Source organism: Pinus tabuliformis, chromosome 4_2 (genome assembly GCF_031772625.1).
Source record: "Pinus tabuliformis cultivar Carrire ecotype Pingquan chromosome 4_2, CPIR1, whole genome shotgun sequence".
NCBI lineage: Eukaryota > Viridiplantae > Streptophyta > Pinopsida > Pinales > Pinaceae > Pinus > Pinus tabuliformis.
Window position 1 is genome coordinate 598,172,074 of NC_142304.1, and position 24,107 is coordinate 598,196,180.

Genomic DNA, 24,107 nt, shown 5'->3' on the forward strand with positions numbered 1-24,107 from the left:
ACAATAAGATTGATTCTCTTGTTGATCTTGGTAAGGTTTAGTAAATTTGACATGTGTTAGAATTGGAAGCCATGACTTGATTATTATGATCTTTAAAGTATGAAGATACTCTTATATGAAACTAAATTGTGATGAATGTTTGATATGAAGATGACTTGTTATAATATATGTCTGAGAACTTGATATAGTTTGTGATCTAACAATTTTGCTGTAGCATGACAATATTATGATAAACAAGATGCTTGTTGTGATTGAAAAAGGTTCCTCATTTTGAGGGAGAATCACTTCATGAGATTTTATTAACTATCATTATTTGAAAAGATGTCACTTAATCATGGAAGGATTTTGGACATGAATAACCATTTGATGTTGCTGAAGAAGTTTTGGCAAGTTATGTTTTGAGTAGAAAAAGTTTCTCCAAGTTTAAGCCCCAACCGCACGGAATAAAGCTGAAGAGTGCAGTTATAAGTCTCACAACCACATGGAAGAAGGCCTATGGGTGCACTTGTGTCTCTAGGTCACAAAATCTGAAGTCTTATGCATGAGATCAAAAGCACACCAAGAGTATGACAGACCTACAAACATGGAGCAGATGATGGAAGAGTTTTATGAGCAGGGAAGTTTCAAAGAAAGCATTGTATGGTTTGCATCCCTCCCCAAGCCTGGATAGTCAAGTTACTAAACCCTATAAGAAATACCGATCCAAACCTCTAAGTTGGTCCAACATATGCATTTTATTTTGGTTTTACATACTAATGGTCTATTCATGATAGGTAGTGAGCCTATGTTGATCAAGCGTTAGAAGCAGCTAGTCACTGAGTTCGAGATGAAATATTCTTACTATGATATGTGATTGCATAGATGTACATATGTTGTTTGAGATCATTATTGATGAGATGAGCACATCTGGGTGTTGGCTTAGTATGAGATCTGCCATGATAATTTGGATGAGAAGTTTGTAGCTGGAAGAACGACTGAGGTGAGTACATTGTTGCTAGCATGGCTAGCTATCAGTTTGGTTAAAGAAGCTCTTTGGAGAGTTGTTTGAGCAGGTTTTGGATATGACAATGATATATTGCGATAAGAAGAGTGGAATTCGATTGGCAAAGGATCTTGTACGTAGTTGGGAAAAAGATATCTTCATAGATTGAGATGGTGCTCTTGTATGAGACAAGATTAAGCTTGTGGTTGCTCCCTCCGTAAGAGGGAGGATGAAGAAGGTATTCTTCTATTACATAATTTTGCTCTAAGATAATGTTTGATTTTGATGTCTTCGGTGAACAAGAAAACAAAGGATTGTTGCTTTTGGTGATTATTGAGGCAACTCTTTAGTGAGTTGGTTAAGTTGGTACCAGATGTGAACACGTTGATATGTTTCTAATCTATAGAGAGCGGCATGGATTGATGGATGTGACCCTCCTAAAGTAAGGGTCTGGGTTGATCAAGGACACTGAGCTGGCTCTTCCCTCTTGTTTGAGCTCCCAGGGCGAGGAATTGAGATGTAGGGCTCTTGAGGTTGAGGGATCTTTGGACAATAGGGTATTACCCCTATCTGTTACCCATAGGGTCAGAGATGTTGCTCCCTGATAGGGTCAGAGATGTTGCAGTTTGCACCCATTGGCCAAATAATCAAGCATAGGGTATACTTTGCATAGGGTATAAGCCAACACCCATTGGTCTATGCAATGTATACCCTAGTTGGTCCAAAGAAAAATAATATAATCAAGCATGCATAAAGAGTGAGCTCTAATCTCTCTTTTATCATAAAAATATCACAGGTCATTGGAATACCATGGGTCTCTCTTTTATAAGCTTTTTTCCCTTTAACCCTTTTCTTTTACCTTTTACCTTTTTACCTTTCTCGCATAGTCACTTAATAACACCTTTTTAATTTAATTATTCAATGCCACTTTTACATGTTGTTTTTTCACCCAAATGACATTCAAATAATTAAATTAATTGACCCCATTTTAACCGACTATAGCCTATGGGAATCAAATAGGTTACTGAGTTGAGTTGTTCTGTAGGAGTGATCATTCAGAAAAGGATATCATAGATACAGTTAGGAGTGGTCAATCATCCAGTTTTCTTTGTGATTCATATTGATATACCTTTAACATTAAATGAAAGCACATGATTGCTAAAATGGTTCAAATACTTTTTGATAGATGGCAGGCAGCGCAAACCAGAGCAATAGGTGGAGAAGTCTGGCATTAAGCTATTTGAAGACCATGATAAGTTTGTTGGCTGGCTAGCTGTCAAATGAGTAGAAAAAATTCTCCTATGAGTTACACACTTTTGGTGGGTAACAAGGCCAAGGAGGAGAGCACACCACCCACCTTGGTTACCGTTATATAATGTAATATATATATTGTGGTTTTCATAAGGGCCACCCACTCTCCATGCCATGGGACACACCTTTATACATCCCTCCTAGAGTGAATTTGTTTTATGAAATATCATTATTTTCCCCTTCACGTACTTAACATGAAGAACCTTAGTAGAAACTTTGGGGAACCAATCAATTAATAAGAATGATCAGCAAATCAGATTTGTTTACAATAAAGTATACACACATATGTAATATAGTCCCAATAATGAAATATAGGCCACAAGGAGGGTGTTGAAGCTGAATGATACTGATCTGATGTTGCATGGGAAGTTGGAACCACACCTAGATTCCTGACTGAGTGGAAGAAGTGGTGAGTTGGTATCTCTTGCTATCCTTTTGAAGACTATGGATGTTGTAATACCTATCATACTATGCCCTCTTGTTATGTTGGAAATATTGAGAGGGGGGTGAATCAGTATTTCAGCAATAATTAAATTTATACCAATTTGAACCATTATACCATTCATCAACATATCATGAAAGCAACAACATGAAGCAATACAAGAATACCATGAAAAACGTACACGTGTCATAGGGACTTTTAGGTGGAAACCCTTTCAGGAGAAAAACCAGTGAATGCTTTCTAATATAAATGATGAGTACAATAATTTATCAGCACCGACTGGAGAGAAGCACTAACTCCCTATTACCTGGTTATAAAAACATTCAAGTTTACCAGAAAGCACTAATTCCTTGAAAGGATTCACCAACACCCAAGCTTTAATCTACTGTCCTAGCACCACCTTGCCACCCTGAAGTGTTCTCAAGCACCAACCTGAAGGAGACTTCATTCTCCACCTTGCCAACACCATACCACCCTTAAAATGAAGGATAGAAAAAGAAATTGTGGGCTCCTGTACCAGGGATAATGGCTCAGTTACAAGAGCATCCAAAAACTGGTAGCTTCACTAATGCCTCTGCCGATACAAGCTCAGATCACAGATTATATGCAATGGTTTTTCATCAACAAACTCTCAGATATCAATGTCTTATCGTTGCTCAGATCTAGGTTCAATCTTGAACAAACAACCTTTTTAAATGCTGCTGTAGATTTGACTTTTACCTTGCAATATACAGAGATCCTTTAATGATATCTAGCCCAATAGTTAAACAAAAATAAGAGCTCTGCCTCATACCTCACAAAATTTGAAAGGGGTCTGACCATACCATAGAAGAAGATGAGCCTTATACTTGCTGCAATTGATTATGCCTTCTGCTGCCACTGCTTTCTTCAGACTTTTCCCAGAGATTTTGTCCTCAAATCTTTCTTTGAAGGTGGGCTAAACAGTTCTAAATCTGCCCCTTTGATCTATTCTTGAATCAATCCTTTAACTGCTGTAGGAAGATGTCCTTTTCTTTGCCTTTCAATCAAGCTGTAATCAGCCCTTTTCTTGGCCTTTAGTGGACTGCTTTCTGGAGCCTAAAAGGGTCCTTAAGAATGTCCCTTAATGCTGCCCAAACAGGCTTGAACTCAGCCGACAACTGCTGTCTTAAAATGCAGCCTGATACGCTGGTCCAAAATCATGCACTGTGGCCCTAATCAGGCCCTACTGTGGCCCCTTCTCTGTGGTGTAAACGAGCCTATTTCAATTCTCAGGCGCTGCCGATTCTACAGGGCTAATGCGGCCTTAGAACAGACCTCTCCTGCTGTCAGAACAGTCCTAAATCGGGCTCAAACTTGTCCTTGTTATCTCGGATGAGCCTCAGATGAGGGCTTAGATCAAGCTGAGATTTTACTCAGAAAAGGCCATGGACCAGCCCGAAATCTTGCCTCAGTTATCACTGTTTTTTTGTGCCTCAGACCAGGCCTTAGGTCGGCAGCCCTGTCTCCTTAGAATTACCTCAGAAGCACAAGCTTTTCCCAGCAATTCACCACAGAAAAGATAAAACAATAAAAAACTAAAACCCTTTAGAAACTTTGCCCTGCTTCAGATCATCTTTTCTGCCCTTGGCCTCAGCAAGTCTCAGAGCAAATTACATGAAAGACTATGCAAGAATGATGCTTTGTGAGGGCATATGAGTCCTTATTTATACACATTCAAGGGAACTGAAAGGAGAGCTGACCTGCCCTAAAATACCCTTAAAAATGGAGCTGACCTGACCATTAAGCAAAAAAAGTTCATAAATTCAAATTTTTTAGGGCTGACATTAATTTTCCTTTTTGACACGATTTTCAAAAAATAAAAATCTCCTTTTGAGGGCTGTCTTGGTCAACATTTTGTGACAGTCAAGACCCACATAATTGATCAAATCCAATATATTTTCATTTAATTTTTTAATGCCAAAATTTTGGAGCAATTTGTTGAAGTTTCTAAGTTTACTTAGTTTAGAAACTCTTCATGCACTTTTTCTGATTTATTCCTACCTACTTGTTATTTTTTTTTAACAAGTTATTTACAAAGTAAATACAGAAAATAAACACTAGTGCATGCTCAACATATTATAGATCATCAACTAAAAAAAACAAGAACAAACACACCACATGACACTATTACTTTGGATCAATGTCCCCAGAAAAACCCAATGCGGGAAAACCGGTGCAATTGAGGGTTTTTCTTATTAAGCAATATCAGAGTACAATTTGGGTGCCGACACTGGCCTACCCAACAGAGAATTTCCTTAGTAGCTATACCTCACAGTTTGAGAGAAATCTCTTGGCTGAAACCTTAGAAAATCCTTCCGGCAGCTGCTCTGCACAAAACTGCTCTGCAACCCCAACGTTTGCCCAATCTGGACTGTGTCGGCCTCTCTCTGTCTCATGCTGGCCCTACGTCGCTTTTCTTGGCCTGTGTAAGCCCTAGGAGACCTTTCGTCAGCATTTTGGGCTTTTGTGTTAGACACGTTGACCTCTTTGGTGCTCTGCGCAACACTTGGCCACCTGTGCGTGGCCTTGCATGAGCCCTTGCTGGCTCCGCGTCACTCTCCTAGCACAACCTCTGCCTTCGTTGTTTCTCTGTACTCAATGCCCCTCAGCTGCTCTCCCGATCACGGATTCTTTCTCTCTTAGCAAACCTCGCTCTAGAGAATAGAATGACTGATCGCTTTGGTGTTTTCTGCAAGCGACCCTCGAGCCTCTTCTTATACTTTTCTTGTAGACATCTCAACAGCCGAGATTAAGTCCCTAATCAATGGCTACGATTAGGTGTGGCTTGATCCATGTCTTTTGGACCATTCTAACAAAGATTCATATCAATACACATTAATATTTTATTTTCCCTACTCCATTAAAAATATTAATTATTTTAATATCTCCTGATCTGTTTAGAATCTGCCCAAACCCTTTTTGGGTATTAGAGATTTCATGTGCCCCAACCTCTCCACCAAATTTCGTGGCTAGAGCACATCCGATGCTACGCCAAATCAACACTCCCTTTTAGCAAGGACTGTGCTCTATCAATAATCCTCACTGAGTATTAATTTGATCATCCGACATCGGTACTTGTGCTGATGCTAGGCCTTCCTGCCCAACATCCTTTGCACTGCTGCATCCTTTAGTACTGTCCATGGTTTTGCCACTGCCACTACTACATCTGTACGACAACTCCCTCTGCATCAGTGTTGCTGTTGGTTCTTTCTCCCAGCACTGCATCCGCACTGCACCTCCTCTCAACATGCTACATCATGCTGGCTACTGCTGCACTGCAACTCGGTTACTAAGAAGTAAGTAACTGATCTCCCAACTCTAACCTTTCTATTGGGCTAGAGACCCTTCTGATGCTGAAGCTCCCTCTGCCATTGACAAGCGCTCCCTCTCTAACCTCTGCGCTGCTGCAACAACTCCCTGCATCTCACACTGTTGCACACCTCTTTGTGCCATCATGCACTGGTGCAACACTCTTGTTCCTCTCGCGCTGCTGTAGCCTGCTAGCTTCGCGCTGTCTCAGCACTCCTGCACTATGGCTCTCTTTGCCACTCCATTCCCTTTTGTCTCTACCCACTCAGCCAGTCCTACTACTCCTCGTTAAGGCTATCGTAGCAAGGTCTAATCCAAGAGGTTGGGTACCTCAAGGATCCTGCCCCTCATTGCCTGTAGTCCGCCTGACTACAACTTGATGTCTCCCCACTTTCTCTCAAGTGGTGCGTGTGCACTCATGGCATAGTCATCGTCTGTCAAAACTTCTTTCTCAACTCGTGTTGGCGCTGCCTTAGTCTTGGAAGACTCTCCCTTACTCTTCTTCCTTGGGCACTGGGTTGCATAATGACCCATCTCCCCATAGTGGAAGCACTTGATCTTGGAGAGATATTTCTTCTTCCGCTTCTCCTGCTTTCGTTCAGATGCTAGGGCTACATCTTCCTCCTCCTGCTTGACCTTGATCCCTTTGCTGCTGCTACCTGTCTTCGACTGCTGTTTGATCTCTTCCTGGCAAAGAGTTGTCCACATCTTGTCCCAAGGTGGGAGAGTCTCTCTGCCCAGGATACTTTGGACAAACACTTCCCAATCTTCTAAGACAACATTCAAGGCTATCCTCACCATAAGCTCCTGATCCAGTGTCGCTCCTATAGCAGTCAACTGGTTTCGGATCTCATTTAGTCCTTCCAGGAAGGTGTCAATCGATTGACCCTTCTTCATTTGATATGACCTAATCTGGTTCTCGAACAACATTCTTCTTTGCACAGATGTATGCTGGTACAGGTTCTTGAAAGCCTCCCACATCTCAACTGCCGTTTTCTTCTCAGCTATATGTGGTACCACATGATCCTTGACCTCGTCAAAGATAATTCCCTTGGCCCTTGCCATCGCCTCTTCATACTTGTCGTTATCATTGGGGTCGACTGTGATAGCTATAATCTTGAAGGCGAAGTTCTTGACACGATTCCTGTCAAGCACTGATAAGATTGTGGCCTTCCAGATTGCGAAGTTCGATGCTCCGTCCAGTCTATCTTGGTCCCTTACCTTGTGTAGTGCCATGACTCTCCTCTACTTCCCTCTTGGAAATTCTCTGTTCGACTCCTCTGAGTCTCTACTTCCCGTTTGGAAGTTCTCTTCTGGACTCCCTCCAAGTCCTGATTTCCCTCCTGGAAATCCTTCTGCACCTTGTCCAGATGCCTCCTACTCTGATCGTCTTGTGCAATTGCACTGCTGATCCAGGTTCCTCGGCTAGAAACCCTCGATAACAACTCCTTTGGTCCTGCTCTGTCAGGTACTGTTTTGACTACATTACCTCACCATCTCCACTCTGCAATATTTCTATAGCCTTTTAGACTCCAACAACTGCCTCTTTGTGAACTACGTCAGCCCCTCTCCACCTCACATTGGCTCTGCGTCACCTCAGATGGGTCTGTGTCAGTCCTGGGATGCCCTGCGTCAGCCCTCTGGCTCTCTGTGTCAGCAATGGTGGCCTCTCTAAGGCTCTGCATAGCTCCCGACTTCTTCTGCATGGTTCTGGTAGGCTCTACATAGCTCCCGACTTCTTCTGCATGGTTCTGGTAGGCTCTACGTCACACTTCTTGGCTTCTGCGCTACTAGAAACAACTTCTATCACCTTGGGACAGTTGTTTTCTGATGCTATTGCTCCGCTCGGCTGATGTCTTTTAGTCCTCTTGTGATCTGCAATCACGCTCTGATACCATGTTGATGTTTCTAATTTTACTTAGTTTAGAAACTCTTCATGTAGTTTTTCTGATTTATTCCTACCTACTTGTTATTTTTATTTAACAAGTTATTTACAAAGTAAATACTGAAAATAAACACCAGTGCATGCTCAACATATTACAGATCAACAACTAAAAGAAACAAGAACAAACACACCACATGACACCATTATTTTTGGACCAATGTCTTTGGAAAAACCCAATGCTGGAAAACTAGTGCAGCTATTTGATGGTTTTTCTTATTAAGCAATATCAGAGTACAATCTGGGTGCCGAAACTGGCCTACCCAACAGAGAATTTCCTTAGCAGCTATACCTCACAATTTGAGAGAAATCTCTTGGCTGAAAGCCCGGAAAATCCTTACGGCAGCTCCTCAGCACAAAACTGCTTTGGAACCCCATCGTCTGCCCAATCTGGACGTCAGCCCCTCTCTATCTCACGTTGGCCCTGCGTCAGCTCCAGGAGGCCCTGCGTCAGCTCTAGGAGACCCCACGTCAGCTTTCTGGGCCTCTGTGTCAGACACGCTAGCCTCTTTGGTGCTCTGTGCAACACTTGGCTATCTCTGCGTGGCCCTGCGTGAGCCCTTGCTAGCTCTGCGTCACTCTTTGGCTGCTGCACTGTTCTCCTGACACAATCTCTGCCTTCTCTGTTTCTCTGTACTCAATGCCTCTCAGCTGCTCTCTCGATCACTGATTCTATCTCTCTTAGCAAACCCTGCTTTAGAGAATAGAATGATTGATCACTCTAGTGTTTTCTCCAAGTGACCCTCAAGCCTCCTCTTATACTTTTCCTGTTGACATTTCAACGACTAAGATTAAGTCCCTAATCAATGGCTAAGATTAGATCTGGCTTGATCCATGTCTTTTGGACTATTCTTACAAAAATTCATATTTTTTATTATTTATTTATTTATTTTTTTTTATTTTTTATTTTTTATCTGAGTAAAGACTATTCTATTAAGTAAAAGAAAAGAAAATGATATTTACAAAGAGGTGGCAACCTCTGAGGGGGCAAAAACCAACCCTCTGTCAGAAAAACTCCGGCCCTCGGCACTTGACTGATTGTTTACATAAATAGAGACGAGAGCCTTATACGACATCACCAAAAAGCACAAACAAGAAGACGAAAGAGCAGTACAATGACACAAGACTGACGAGAGCATCCGCGGCAACACAAAACCGCGTAACCAAAACCACCAAGTTATCGGACCGCCGTCGACCAAAAAGCGGTTTCCGTATGGACAAGCCCGATAAAGCCTCCTGTTGACGCGTGGCCTCCGCCTGACATCATCTAGTCTGGCTTTTCGGGGCGTAAAGTTCCGCCAAAAAAGGCCTTCCGAAATCCTCCTCCGCCGTTCGATTGTCTCCATCAATCCTCGCCGTTGATTGATTCTGCCCGCGGTTGTAACTCTGTGTCATCGCTGGTGGCCTTGCCCGGAGAACTGACCCATTTGATCATTACATTGTCTTCAACGTCCGTGATACTGCGCCCAGGCGGCATCACCGGATACAGAGCGGTGCCGGAGAACTGCGCCAGACCGCAGAAAATGACCTCCTCGTGTGAGGAAGTTTGTTGAAGACCTTCATCCTCTTCATGACTTTCATCTTGCTGCATCTCTGGAAGATTGGGGGAAAACTCTACCCTGCCTCCTTGAGTGTCCTCGGAATTCTGGGAGAGATTTCGATCAATTGAATGTTCGGCAGAGCCAAGAGGGTTATCTTCTTCCTCTGAGAAATTGACCGTGATAGTGGCAGTGATATTAGGCTTGTGAAGCTTGCTCTTGAAAGTGAAGCGGGAGGTGCGGAGAGAACTTGAGCGGGATGGACCAGAGTGATCTGAAGATGGAGAGGCAGGTGAGACTGAGACCAGCCTGGAGAAGCATCGAGGAGCCGGACCTCCCCTTCCTCTACCCCTCCCCCGTGTGCCTGAATGTCTTCCCCTTCGGGAGCCACCGCGAGGTCGAACCATACTGGTTAGAAGAGGTAAGCAAATGAGGCCGACCTATTGCAGGTTTCGGTGGAGCACTGATGGCCTCCAAATGCTTATCTCTGTGCCTAACTCCTGAGAATCAATACTACCTGGGACATCTCTGCTAGAATGAGCCAAAGAGAGTGCCGGGCTTTGGGTAATTGATATAGATCTTGATATCATCCTGAGGCACGTACCGCACTTGCTATTCACCCAATTTTCCCTTAATGGGATTTGATGTTCTGACAAAAATCGCCTACTTGCTCTACGTTGGCGTCCCACTCCGGCATCGCTCGTACTGATCTCCTCCCTTAGCGTAGCTTGATAGTGTGCCGGCATTAATGAACCATAAATGCTTCTCTTATGCTGCTTGCGCCAGCCTTTCACCTCGCCCTCTGTCATCTGCTCATGTGGCAACATTAACTTCTCATATTGACATCCGCATCCGGGTGTGGTTCTTGTCCTGACTGCATATCTCTTGTTAATATGGAATGGAAGGTAGAAAGTTGGTTCTCCGAGGCTATGTCTTGTATTGATCCTACAAAGAATTCTCTCCCACTGTCCATGCCAAGATTGGCAAGAAAATCTGCAAGTTTGTTCCCTTCTCTTCGGATATGCTTGAAGGAGATAGCTTGGTTGTTGTTGAGCCATTGATGAAAGCGCTCCAATCTGGTTGCCAATCTCCAACTGCTGCTGACCTTCTGTACTGGGGATCCCTGCTGAATTTTTAATGCCATATTGATAAGAATCTGGGAGTCCCCTTCAACTATCAGAGGGAAAAGCTTTTGCTCCTGTGCTAGAGTTAGTCCTCTCCAAAGGCCTTCCAATTCCGCTGCGTTATTGGTGTTCCAACCTATTGAACCAAAGAATGATATGAGGGGTCTGCCCTGGTAATCCCTGATGACTGCACCATATCCTGTTTGACCAGGATTTCCTTTCGACGCCCCATCAAAGTTAAGTTGAAACACATTGATTGGTGGCGGGGACCAGCCTGTTGAGTTCCCTTGATGATTAGATGATTTTCCATTGGCAGAAGTTGGATCTTGTAATTTTATCTGCCAATTGTCCCATATTGCCTGTTCTTGCGGATGCGATGGGAAGTCCTCCTTGGACCAGCCTTTAATAGATAAAGTTTCTCTGATGTTGTAGTGTATCCCATTCCATATCTGCTCCAAGGTCATTGATTGATTTTTGAAGATCCTTCTATTTCTCTCCTTCCAAATGTTCCACATCAGTAGTCCCGGTATGATTTGCCAAAGAGTGTTTAGAACCTTGCTTTGATATGGCTCTTGTGTCCAGTTGCGGAGGGTACCGATGATATCCCCCATCACTCTGCCATCCCTTTGACATCGGAATATTACTTTTTCCCACAATTTCCTTCCGAACTGACAGTTTTGCATGAGGCGTATAGCTGATTCTTCTTCCTGATTACAGTTGAGACATATAGATGGCCCATAGAAATTTCTTTTCCTGAGGTTGTCCCATGTTAGAACTCTTTTGTGTGAGAGATTCCAAATTCTGTCCCATATTTTGTCTTTGACTACTCTGTCTTTAATAATGAGTTTGTAAGCTTCCTGGGTTGTGAAGGTCCCCTTTTCCCCATATCCCCATCTAAGAGTATCCATGCCTGCTAGCTTTAGAATTTTTTGTTTTTGAAGCTCTGAGGATAGAGAAAGTTGAATCTGCTCCGAGCTGTGAAGTAAGATATGACCAGCTTCTTTCCATTCTCTATATTCTTGGGTGGGTTGTGATTTCCAGAAGTAGCTTACCTTGTCCAGCTGGTTGATTTCTCGTTCTGCAATTCCTTGTATGCTATCTTTGAGATTTGGAAGCTGCTGCCATGAGTCGTCTCAAAACCGTGCTGAAAGGCCATCTTTCACTTGCCAGAAGCTGTGTTTTTGGATTAAGTCTCGATGTTGGATTGCTGAATTCCAGATGATCGAGCCTTTACTGATTTCCGACATTCTAATTCTCTCCTCTAAGGGCAAGTTTCTGGCATATTTTGCTGTCCATAAGACTGCCCAGGGGGTGTTAGAGTTTGAGAGCCACCTCCACCAGATTTTTGCTCCCATAATTTTGTTGCTTTGTTCAGGATCTCTTAGCCCAATCCCTCCTGCTTTTTTAGGTAAACAAGCCTTCTCCCACCTGACTAAAGCCCACTTTCTGTTTTGCCCCGAGCTCCCCCATAGGAAGTTACGCTGCAGCTGCTTGATGGCTTTGAGAACCCATTTCGGTGCTGCCAGGATGGAGAAAAGGTAGAGAGGCATAGATTGCAGAACCACTTTAATTAGCACTGTCCTACTGGCCAGATTTAAAGCTCTGTGAGTCCAGAGGAATAGTCTGGCCTCCAATTTTTCTAAAAGGCTGGTCCAAGAAGAATGCTTGAGAGCTGAAGCGATGAGAGGAGCTCCTAAGTATTTAGAAGGAAGGGACGCTATGGTAAAACCGAGGATGCGTGCGATAGCACGTTGGGTAGAGGGAGGAGTGTTAAAAAAGAAGATCTGAGATTTGACATTATTAATGAGGGCTCCTGAGGCGTTCGAAAAAATATCAAGAATGGCTTTAAAAGAGCGCGCTTCTTGCACAGAGGGGTGACCGAAAAGCATATTATCATCAACAAATTGTTGGTGCGAGACAGTGGGAGCTTACAAAAATTCATATTAATACACATTAATATTTTATTTTTTCTAAGTTTAGACTTGAGGACTCCATTAAAAATATTAATTATTTTAATATCTCCTGATCTGTTTAGAATCTGCACAAACCCTTTCTGGATATTGGAGATATCATGTGCCCCAACCTCTCCACCAAATTTCGTGTCTAGAGCACATCTGATGCTACTCCAAATCAATACAATTCATCATCCATTCTGGGGCACCATGACCAGATTTCGGGGCTTCAACTTTGAGAGACATATCTCTTCAACTGTGAGGAGTTACGTGGCATGCCACCTACCATTAGAAACAACATGATGAGTATTATTGGATGATGATGGTCTGGCATGCATTCTCATGATCATAGCCCCTAACAAGAGCATGGAAAGTGGGGCTTTTTATGGCTTCTGCTTGAGTTGACATCAATGGCAATCAATTTTCAACTTGTTAAACTAGTAGGGCTTGCGATGAATCATGTTACGATAATTCAGTTGTGGGATATCAGTCATCTACATCATTGAAAGGTCCAATTGAGAAAGTAGAAGATCACTTACATGTGATCTGTGTTGATGAACTTGTTTCCTTGATTCATTAAAGTTGATATGGTTGTAGATGTGTTGTGGCAGGGAGTACAAGTAAATCAACCAATTGTTGAAAAACCATGTTCTCTTGGTTGCAATTCTACATGATCAACCATGTAGCTTTTTATGATTTGGAAAATTTTAGTGGAAACTTCCCTCATGGTTATACAATCTTTGGTGATGACAACTAATGAAGCATTGAAGGAGCCAGTATTGCTAGAATCAAGGTCCCGCTATTGTTTCTGATTGCTAGTTTGCTTGATTACCTGTTGTAGTTCAGTAAAGAAAGACTTGGCCAGTTTGGTCCAGAAGGCATGGCATTCATCATTGGAATGGCGAAATCACCAGTAAGAAGAAATATTTCTTGCTCCCTTGACCAATGGAACTGTCTCTTGCTCTGAACCAATATTGTTTGAGAAAAAGGGGAAGGTCGGTCCTGTATAGTTGATCGAAAAAAGGTCAGGTATGTGCTTGATGGAATGCAATGTAAAAACAGGTTTGGATCTGAGAGGAGGAGCAAGAGATTTTATCAAAGCAGCAGCATCACACCCCTAACAAGTGTATCTCTGAAGGTTGTTACACTGGAAGGGAAACACATTCGTTTAGTATGTAGAAGGGCATACTATTCTCATGTGCTGATGGTTACAGAGCCTGCTATAGTGTTGCTGATGCACACATCTTTTAATTTTAATTTTAACTGAAAATATCTTATATTTAGAGAAAAATATTTACAACAAACTGTACAAAAAGTAATGGAAGGGTGTATTTGGACTTTCTTTCAGCTTTTGTCTTCTTCATAAAAGCTTATCTACTTTCTGTTTTATCTATGCCAGATATTACAATCATTATATGCTGTAGCTCCTGGATGTATACGTGTTGTTTTCCTTTTCTTGGTACTCATGAACGCATGTTGGATGTGTCATTGCAGTTATGCCATGGGCCTATACTGGCATTTACACCTCTTCACAACATAAATTGCAACCACGGATTTATTTATTGCACTGCACAGGTTATGGTCTTCTCCAGATGGTGCACTTACATGCACTAGTAACTGAAGATAACTAGGTGTCATTATTATAAGATGCCTATGCTATTATTTTGATATTGCTAACAAATTTCTGGTTTCAGGGATTTCTTAAAATATGCCAACTACCATCACTAAACTATGACAACTACTGGCCAGTTAAGAAGGTAAAGCTGATGTAAATGTTTTTGTTTGTACACAAATTTAATGAATCAATAAAAATTACATGTTGCAATTTATTTAGAGCCTGGTGGTTCCTGTTTTTTTCTGTGTGCTTTTGTTGCAGATTCCTTTGAGAGGAACGCCTCATCAGATAACTTATTTTGCAGAGAAGAATCTTTATGCCTTAATAGTTTCTCTCCCTGTGAGTGATGCCGCTTCACCCCGGTTATTCATTTTTGATAATAGAAGTTTGTGCTATGTCTGCATTTTTTGTGTGGTGTGTGTGTGTGTTTCTCAGTAAAATCTGTGAAGGCTAAAAATTGGATTCTTGTCAATGTAGTCTACCATGTTTTCAGGTGCATGATATTCACCTTCATCGGTCATGCTTCTCATTTTCTTTATTTTTCTAGTTCAAGTAATTTGCATTCGAGTGGTTATGCCAAATCTACTTGAGCTAATCGTCTCTTCAACATGAGGAGATGCACTTCAACAAAATCGAGATTGGAGCAGCAGGTGTCTCTCAGAGTGTTGAGAGTGAAACCATATACCCAAATTTATGACAATGGGACAGATTAATTAATATACGATTTTAATATCTGTTATATGTATTAATAATTTGTACGATATGTTAATTATGAAGCATAGTCATTAAAATTGTCAAGGTGTGCATCTACTATTATGTGTGTCCCCTGTCATAATCTTATCCTATAACTACTGCCAGTTACATTACAAGTGGTACTAGAGCATTGATCTCTAAACTTGTGTATCATCTCCCTTTCCCCACCTTCATTCATTTTGCATTAAAAGTAGGTTTACTGGAGGCTTCCATTCTATGTTTCAATGTTTTGCCTTGAATTGTTTTGTGTTTCCTTGTGCTTATTGTCTTCACCATTCCAATTGTTGAAGAATCTGGACCATCTAGGTTATAGTTAGATTCTTCTGACGATGATAACAATTTGTGAGGTACTTTTACTTTTCTTATTAGTGTGGAAAAAGTCCGGAAGAAATCGGGATTAAATCCCCAAAACGCAATTTTTTTTGGCTGGCCGATTAAATCGGCCGATTTTTTGCCGATTTTTTCCTAGTTGAAAAAGTCGAGATTAAATCGAAAAAGTCGGGATTAAATCGGGACATTTTCCAAAAAATCGTGAATGAGGTAGTTTCTTTAATAATTTTTTTTTTTTTGAAAAAATCAGGGTTTTATTGAAAAAGTCCTGATTTCTTAAAAAATGAACATTTTTGTATTTTCTTTTAATTTTCCCGACTTTTTCAACTTTTGGACCCTTGCCGATTTAATCCCGACTTCGACTTTTTCTACATTGATTAGTACAATCTTCTTTTATTATTTTTAATATGTGTTCTCTTACTTCATCAAACAGTGACCAAAACAAAAGGAAACAAGAACACAACATATTGGCTCTCAGCCAGGGAAAAAAGTCTCTCTCCTAGAGAGGAAAACCCTTCTGCAAATTTCTCTTATTGAAGCTTCAATTGACAAATATCAAACCCTAGACCTTTGACCAGTAGATCCTCCAAGCACAAGACACAATCTCTCTTTTTTTTGTCTTTCAATCAATGCTGCCTTCTGCTTTGCACCTTGATCTCTTCCTTTGCACTTCTTCTGGCAACTGAGGGCTCTTTTCTGGCAACTGCAGAACCCCTAGGTCTCTTTAGAGACCTCTTCTTTGGTGTCTTCCTTTCCTTCTCTACTTCGCTTGGCAATCTTCCCTTTCCTTGAAACTTAGTCTAGAGAATGAGACCTTCCTTGAGAGATACTTTTGAGTTGAGAATCTGATCCTCTCACCCTACTTTAGGTCTGATTTCTTCTTGCAGGTGAGGCTGATTATAGCACAAGATTGCCCTTGTAGCTCGCTCCCTTCCTTTGCTTGAGGTGGGAGCTATTTCTCTTGATATGGAGACCTATTTGAGACCTCTTTTTGGCCCAATTGAAATTTTTAGGGGGGCTGCAATTTCTGACTTGTTGCAGCAGCAGAATGTCCTTCTTTTCCTTCGCACGTTTGACAGACAGGCGCCCTAAAACAGTCCCAAGACTTCTGATTTCTTTCTTCTTCTCTTCACTGCCCTAGAAGCACCTTTCTTGCTCTTTTTCGCTCCGCTTTCTTGCCTCTCTTCTTCGCTGATTTCGGAGATCAGTTGATGGTTTAATTGTGAGGTCGAATGGTCCTATATATAGGAGTCTTTCCCTTCTTTTGGGCGGACTTGAGCTTGTGAGGCCGACTTGACTTTAAGTGCACCAAAATTCATTCTTTGAGCTGACATGAATAGGAGACTTGCCTTTGCTTTGGAGGATCACTTTTTGACACATATCTTTGACATAATTACATAGGTTACATGTGAAAATTTCTTAATCTTTACAAATAGAAATCCTATTGCAATTACTAGTTTACCATCTCCTACTTGTTATTTCATTCAACAAGTTATTTAATTAGATAAATAGTGATGTAAACACTACTACAGACTACATTGACATACAGATCATAAACTAAAACAATAGATGAGACAAGCACACAAGGGACACTGTTATTTTTGGACAACACGTCCCTGGAAAAACCTGATGCGGAATAACCAGTGTAGTGGATAGAGGGTTTGTATTATTAAGCAAGCAAAATTTGAGTACAACAGGTTGCCTCTCACACCAGCTAACCTTAACAGAGAAATCACAGCAACAAGAATTACATTCAAGGGTTTATCTCATTCCCCAAACACAACTGATCCAATGAGTGATTTGACCCTCCCGGCAAACACTGCGAAGTCCTTGTGCAATCACTGCGTGGGCCAATGTCTTGCCTCTAGAAGACTGCGTCATCCTTTTTGCTGGATCGGTTTGCTGGATGAAGATTGTTGTAGCTGAACCGACAGATCCTATTTTGTATCTTGATTATAGGAAGGATATGGCCAAAGCAAAGAGGATGGTCCTTGACAGGGTTCGAGATCACATTGTCTGGCATATCACAGACAAGAATATTGTAAAAGAATTGTGGGAGGCTATTGTGAAGCTGTACCAAGATCCATTTGAGAATCGGAAAATGATTCTCAAGGAGAAGCTGAGTAACAATAAAGATGTAGAAGGGTGAGAGTGTCACTTGTGAAAATTTATGAATCTAATGTTGATTTGGGGTAGCACCAGATGTACTCTAGCCACGAAATTTGGTGGAGAGATTGGGGCATATAAGATCTCCAATACCTAGAAAGAGTTTGGGCAGATTCTAAATAGATCAAGAGATATTAAAATAATTAATATTTTTAATGGAGTCCCCAAGTCTAAACCTAGGGAAAATAAAATATTAATGTGTATTAATATGAATCTGTGTTAGAATGGTCCAAAAGACATAGATCAAGCCAGATCTAATCTTAGCCGTTGATTAGGGACTTAATCTTGGCCGTTGAGATGTCAATAGAAAAAGTATAAGAGGAGGCTTAAGGGGCACTTGGAGAACACACTGAGGGAGACCAGTCAGTTCAATTTCTGGAGCGGGGTTTGCTGAGAAGTTGAACTAGTGGTCTGGAGAGTAGTCAAGAGGTAGCAAGTACAGAACAAAGAGGGGAGATCAGTGCAGAAGAGGTAGACACAGAGCTAGAGGAAGCCACACAGAGACAATAGAGACTGCGTAGAGCTAGAAGGGCCTGTGTCATCCACGCAGAAACTGCAAGAGTAACGCAAAAGGCTAGAGACACTGCGCAGAAGAGGCAGACACAGAGCCAGAGGAAGCCACGCAGAGGGTTTCAGGTTGACACCAGTTTTAGGTTTGTGGGTAAGCCAGTTTGGCACCTTGTTGTACAAGAAAATTGCTGAATAATAAAATCCTCCCTTGCTGCACCAGTTTTGCCACATTGGGTTTTTCTGGGGACATTAGTGCAAAATAACTGTGTCAATGTGTGCATATGCTTGTTTCTGTATTATAGTGTGATATCTGCAGTAGTATTTATTTTAATGTTTGTTGAAGTAATTTCATTAATAACGTATGATGAAATAAGTAGGAAAAATAAATCAGTTGCTGCAGTGATAGGATTTTCACATCAAACACATCAGAAACCCCTACTGCATTTTTTGGTTTGCTATCTCCTACTTGTTCTTTGCATTAACAAGTTATTTAAATACATAAATATCGAAGTGAACACAAATGAAACCTTCACAAATATACAGATCAACAATTGAAATACACTGAGACAACACAAGGGACACAATTAATTTTGGACAATCATACCCGGAAAAATTCAATGCAGGAAAACCAGCGCAACATATATGAAGGTTTTACTATTAAATAGATTCCGAATACAACTAGTGTAAGGTCCTTGGAAACGGGCGCGTTTGGGCGCCGGGTGAAGTCATCGTGCACGGGCGCACGGCGGGCGCGGGCTGCACGGCAGGCGGGCGGGTCTGCACGGCGGGCGGGCGAGGCTGCACGGCGGGCGGGTCTACACGGCAGGCGGGCGGGTCTGCATGGCAGGCGGGCGGGTCTGCACGACGGGCGGGTGAGCGCACACGGAAATGCGACGAAACCGTGAACAAAAATGCGACGATAACAGAAAACCTATGAATTCGACTAAGTGTTGAGGCTGTCTTTATAGCGAATTGAAAGAGGATTAGCTTGAGAGCAGGGCCGACACTTGGAGGACGATTATGGGTGCGTTGGAAGTATTTTGGGGGTCGGCCATGGGGTGGCACACCGCCTCCAAAAACATACGATGGATACATATAAACATGTGAGCATGAGGCTCATTTCAACCAAGCAACTTCGCACTACTCATTCGCATAAGGGGTAAAACAACGCAGGGGTAAAAGGGGGCTGCGCATATCTCATGCGTAGCACTTCTAAGGTGCAGGTTTTGACTTAAGTGCGGTTTGGGTGAGGCAAGCGTGCCGAGGTGGGAGTTATGTGCAGATTGTGTGCAGGACTTGACAAAGTAAGATAGGTGGCCCGGGTGGGCATTCTTCTTTGTGCAAGAGTGCATATGATGGTGAAAGGCTGTTCTATGCCTTGGTTGTAAAATTATTCTAAGTGTTGGCTTGGAGCTTGCCAAGCATCACTTGTATTGTAATATTGAAGAAGCTGTTATAATATATTGTTGGGCAGACTTTTCTGGGAGTTGCCCCTCCCTTTATACTTGTGTATTGTTGATGTTCTCGGTTTGTTGTACATGGTTAATGATTGAGAATGATCTTCTTTAAAGTATAAAGGATAAATCTTTACTTGGTTGCAAGAAAACATAAGTTAAAGTAAGTTTATGTTGGAGTAGGCGTAGTCCATAAACGTTAGTATTGTTAAAAAGTGTAGAAATTTTGAATAATTTAACACATATTCACAGAGATTATCCTGATCATACAATTTTAAGCGGAACATGTATAATACATAGTCTCCTCTACGTTGATCATCAATTTACAGAAGCAGAAACATTCACAGGCACACATAGAAGCATCAATCAAACTCATAAACACAGTATGTATCCCAGGGAAAGCATCTCGCTAAAAACCCCACACTATCTGTATATTATATTGATTGAATCATGTAACATTACGAAGCATAATACTTCTCACAAGTATCTCCACCTGTTACACACAATACAGCTCAGATTTGATCTCTAAATCTCCCCCGCTGCTTGCCTGCCTCCACTGCTCAATACCTGCTCAAGAACTGATGAGAATAGCTTCCCAAACTCGTTTTTCACCTGCAAAATAGTCACTCACTCTTTTTGGACGTGAGCAAAGGCTAAAATGTGGGCCAAATACGTGAGCAAACTCATTGGCATACTCAATCCCTTGATTGTGCAAGATCTGATGCACAACTATAGTCACAACTGATAGCAATCTGATTCTCTACCACTTGTCCCTGTTGAACTGAACATGCACTGACATGCAACTGAGTTAACTGATGTATTCTTTAGTTGTATTATGAGTTAATAATTAGTTTAACAACTCATCATTAGTCTATCTGCAGTTAGACTAACTACAACTAGTTTAACTAAGTCAAACTGAACACAACTCCATCAACTGTACCTCCAGTCCACTAAACTCAACTCACTTGAGTTCTAACTGAAGTCATGCATGCAACAACTCAACTGACTCATAAGAAAAGCGTATTTCCTTCTGACAGCTGAATGTGCCACCTCTGTAGCTCAAACTGAAGTGCTCCAAGAGAATAAGATCAAGTTTATAGTCCAAATATTTTTGTGAGATAATAATATTTGACTTTTCTATTTTTGACAGCCAGTCTAAAAATAGACTTTGATCACTCACACTGTGATCACTCACACTTTCATCAAAAATAGAAGTCCATCTATTTTTCCCAACTTGATCAATCATCCATAAACATAGACATGATCCATATGTCTAAAAATAGACATAGTCTAAAAATAGACTTGCGCCAAAAATAGCCTGCTGGCCCACTTAGTGAAGGCGACTCTTTTCACTAAGCTCCATCATCTTGTTGCACTCTCAACAAGCATTTCTTGTTGCACACTTTTCAACACTCCCTCTCAACAAGAAAGGCTTCCTCTCAAACCCGATCCTGTAACTCTGCAATGTTCTCCATGCAACACATCTGGCCGGTCCACTTGCTCTGTCATCAAAGTCTCTGACTGCTATTGCCTCTGTCGACTGAAACTCTGCATCTCTGTGCTCTTCAGTATCTGACTGCTCTAGCCTCTGTCACTTTGATCTCTGACTGCATCCGTGCTACTGCTGGTTCTATCTCCCAGCATTGCATCCGCACTGCACCTCCCAACTGACCTCCTTGTTGGGATAGAAACATCCTCTGATGTTGAAGCTCTACCTGCTGCTGACAAGTGCTCCCTCTCTGACATCTGCGCTACTGCAACATCTCCATGCATCTCGCACCATTGCACACCTCTCTGTGCCACCTAGCACTGTGCAAAACACTTGTGCCTCTCGCATTGCTACAGCCTGCTAGCTATGCGCTGTCCTGGGATTTCCTGCACTGTCGCTCTCTCTGCCGCTACATCCGCATCTGTCTCTACCCAATCAGTCAGTTCCTGCTACTACACATCGGGGCTCCCGTAGCAAGGTCTCATCCAAGAGGTTGGGTACCTCAAGGATCTTGCCCCTCCTCCTTGGGATGATCAATCCACATCGTACCTGAAGGTATGGATGCATGCGATCCCTCAGCCCACCTGGCTTGAAGTTTCCCCCTACTGGAGGTCTCTGGATGAGTAGATGTCTCTACTCGATCTCCTCTCAGCTTCCCCTGTTGTGGCTCCTCCACAATCTCCTGAAGCTGCTGCACCAATCGTGGCTCCTCCACAATCGTCTGAGACTTCTTCTGGCTCTGCATGTTGAGAGGTAATATACGCTCCCTCTCAACCACCAAGTCTCCATCAGTTGCCTTGCTGCTCAAGGCTTTGCATGCATCTTGAACCTCAAGAGCATACAGGTTCTTGACCCGTGAACCAATCTTCTTCACGTGTCTGGTGATGATGTGTCTAAGGAAAACCTTTCCCTTACTGAAGACTACATCATAGCCTCTGTCTTCCAGCATCGCGATCGACACCAAGTTTCTCTTCAGTCCTGGTACATACTTGACATCGGTCAAGGTAAGGCGAGCTCCATGCTCCCTCTGAAAAATAACCGTGCCTACACCTGAGACACTATACTTCTCATCATTACCCATCCCTATGAGTATCTGGAGATCTTTCTCCTCCAAAGTACTGAACAAACTTTTGTCACCGGTCATGTGGAAAGAAGCTCCACTGTCAAGAAACCAACCACTTCCCATCATGGATGAAACCATGCATGCGAAGAGTGTGAAGTCCAACTCAAACTGTGAAGCAAGTGAGGCTGCCTCACCTTCAGATCCTTCCCCGGATCCCTTCTTGGACTTCTTCTTTGGGCAATTAGTAGCATAATGACCCAACTCATGACAACGAAAGCATCTCACCTTCGCCTTGTCAACCTTCTTCCCATCATTGGAAGAACTGGATTCAGAAAGAGAAACCTTCCCCTTCCCCTTCTTCGCCTTACTCGCTAAGGCACAGTTCTCCTCATCCTGCATGGATGAAGAACTGTCTCTGGTGCTCCGTCTAATCTCCTCCTGCATCAAATCCGACCATGGTCGTTCCCAATTTGGCAGTTTCTCCCTTCCATTCACCGAGTCCTGGTAGCTATGCCAACTCTTAGGAAGGTCAAGGAGTCCTAGACTCACCATCCTCATCATCAACAGTAACCCCCACACTTCCCAGCTCATCTCGACACTGAGTGAACCTCGTGAGATACTGGGGCATACTATCTCCATTCTCGAACTGAATGTTTCTGAGTTTTATCTCTTGCTTTGGAATTAAATTCGAATTCCACCAGCACAAAACTCAACTGCTTCCGATCTAGAATTCGTGAGAACAAATTATTTCTTGTACAGAGATCGACTGTATGGGCTTTTACCGGATATTTCACCTTCCAAAGGAAGGATGAATCCAGAGGCTACCTGGCCCGATTACAGACTCTGCCTGAAGAAATAGAATGTAACCACTTCCTGAATAGTAGATCTGATGATCAATCCTCGCTTGATATCCTGTAAAAATCTCTTCTACAAATCAAGTAGCTCTGATACCATGTAGAAATTTTGAATAATTTAACACATATTCACAGAGATTATCCTGATCATACAATTTTAAGCGGAACATGTATAATACATAATCTTCTCTACGTTGATCATCAATTTACAGAAGCAGAAACATTCACAGGCACACATAGAAGCATCAATCAAACTCATAAACACAGTATGTATCCCGGGGAAAGCATCTCGCTAAAAACCCCACACTATCTGTATATTATATTGATTGAATCATGTAACATTACAAAGCATAATACTTCTCACAAGTATCTCCACCTGTTACACACAATACAACTCAGATTTGATCTCTAAATCTCCCCGCTGCTTGCCTGCCTCCACTGCTCAATACCTGCTCAAGAACTGATGAGAATAGCTTCCCAAACTCGTTTTTCACCTGCAAAATAGTCACTCACTCTTTTTGGACGTGAGCAAAGGCTAAAATGTGGGCCAAATACGTGAGCAAACTCATTGGCATACTCAATCCCTTGATTGTGCAAGATCTGATGCACAACTATAGTCACAACTGATAGCAATCTGATTCTCTACCACTTGTCCCTGTTGAACTGAACATGCACTGACATGCAACTGAGTTAACTGATGTATTCTTTAGTTGTATTATGAGTTAATAATTAGTTTGACAACTCATCATTAGTCTATCTGCAGTTAGACTAACTACAACTAGTTTAACTAAGTCAAACTGAACACAACTCCATCAACTGTACCTCCAGTCCACTAAACTCAACTCACTTGAGTTCTAACTGAAGTCATGCATGCAACAACTCAACTGACTCATAAGAAAAGCGTATTTCCTTCTGACAGCTGCATGTGCCACCTCTGTAGCTCAAACTGAAGTGCTCCAAGAGAATAAGATCAAGTTTATAGTCCAAATATTATTGTGAGATAATAATATTTGACTTTTCTATTTTTGACAGCCAGTCTAAAAATAGACTTTGATCACTCACACTGTGATCACTCACACTTTCATCAAAAATAGAAGTCCATCTATTTTTCCCAACTTGATCAATCATCCATAAACATAGACATGATCCATATGTCTAAAAATAGACATAGTCTAAAAATAGACTTGCGCCAAAAATAGCCTACGGGCCCACTTAGTGAAGGCGACTCTTTTCACTAAGCTCCATCATCTTG

At 42.0% G+C, this 24,107-nt stretch overlaps 1 protein-coding gene across 1 annotated transcript in view; it reads left to right on the top strand.

Annotated features, from left to right (window-relative positions):
* Nucleotides 1-24,107, top strand: part of CPSF160 (cleavage and polyadenylation specificity factor 160) — a 424,028-nt gene that overhangs the window by 302,275 nt on the left and 97,646 nt on the right. Inside the window, exons 18-20 of the mRNA XM_089425698.1 lie at nt 14,116-14,196; nt 14,316-14,378; nt 14,498-14,575. Coding sequence (XP_089281824.1) covers nt 14,116-14,196; nt 14,316-14,378; nt 14,498-14,575 — 222 coding nt within the window. The remainder of the gene's footprint in view (nt 1-14,115; nt 14,197-14,315; nt 14,379-14,497; nt 14,576-24,107) is intronic.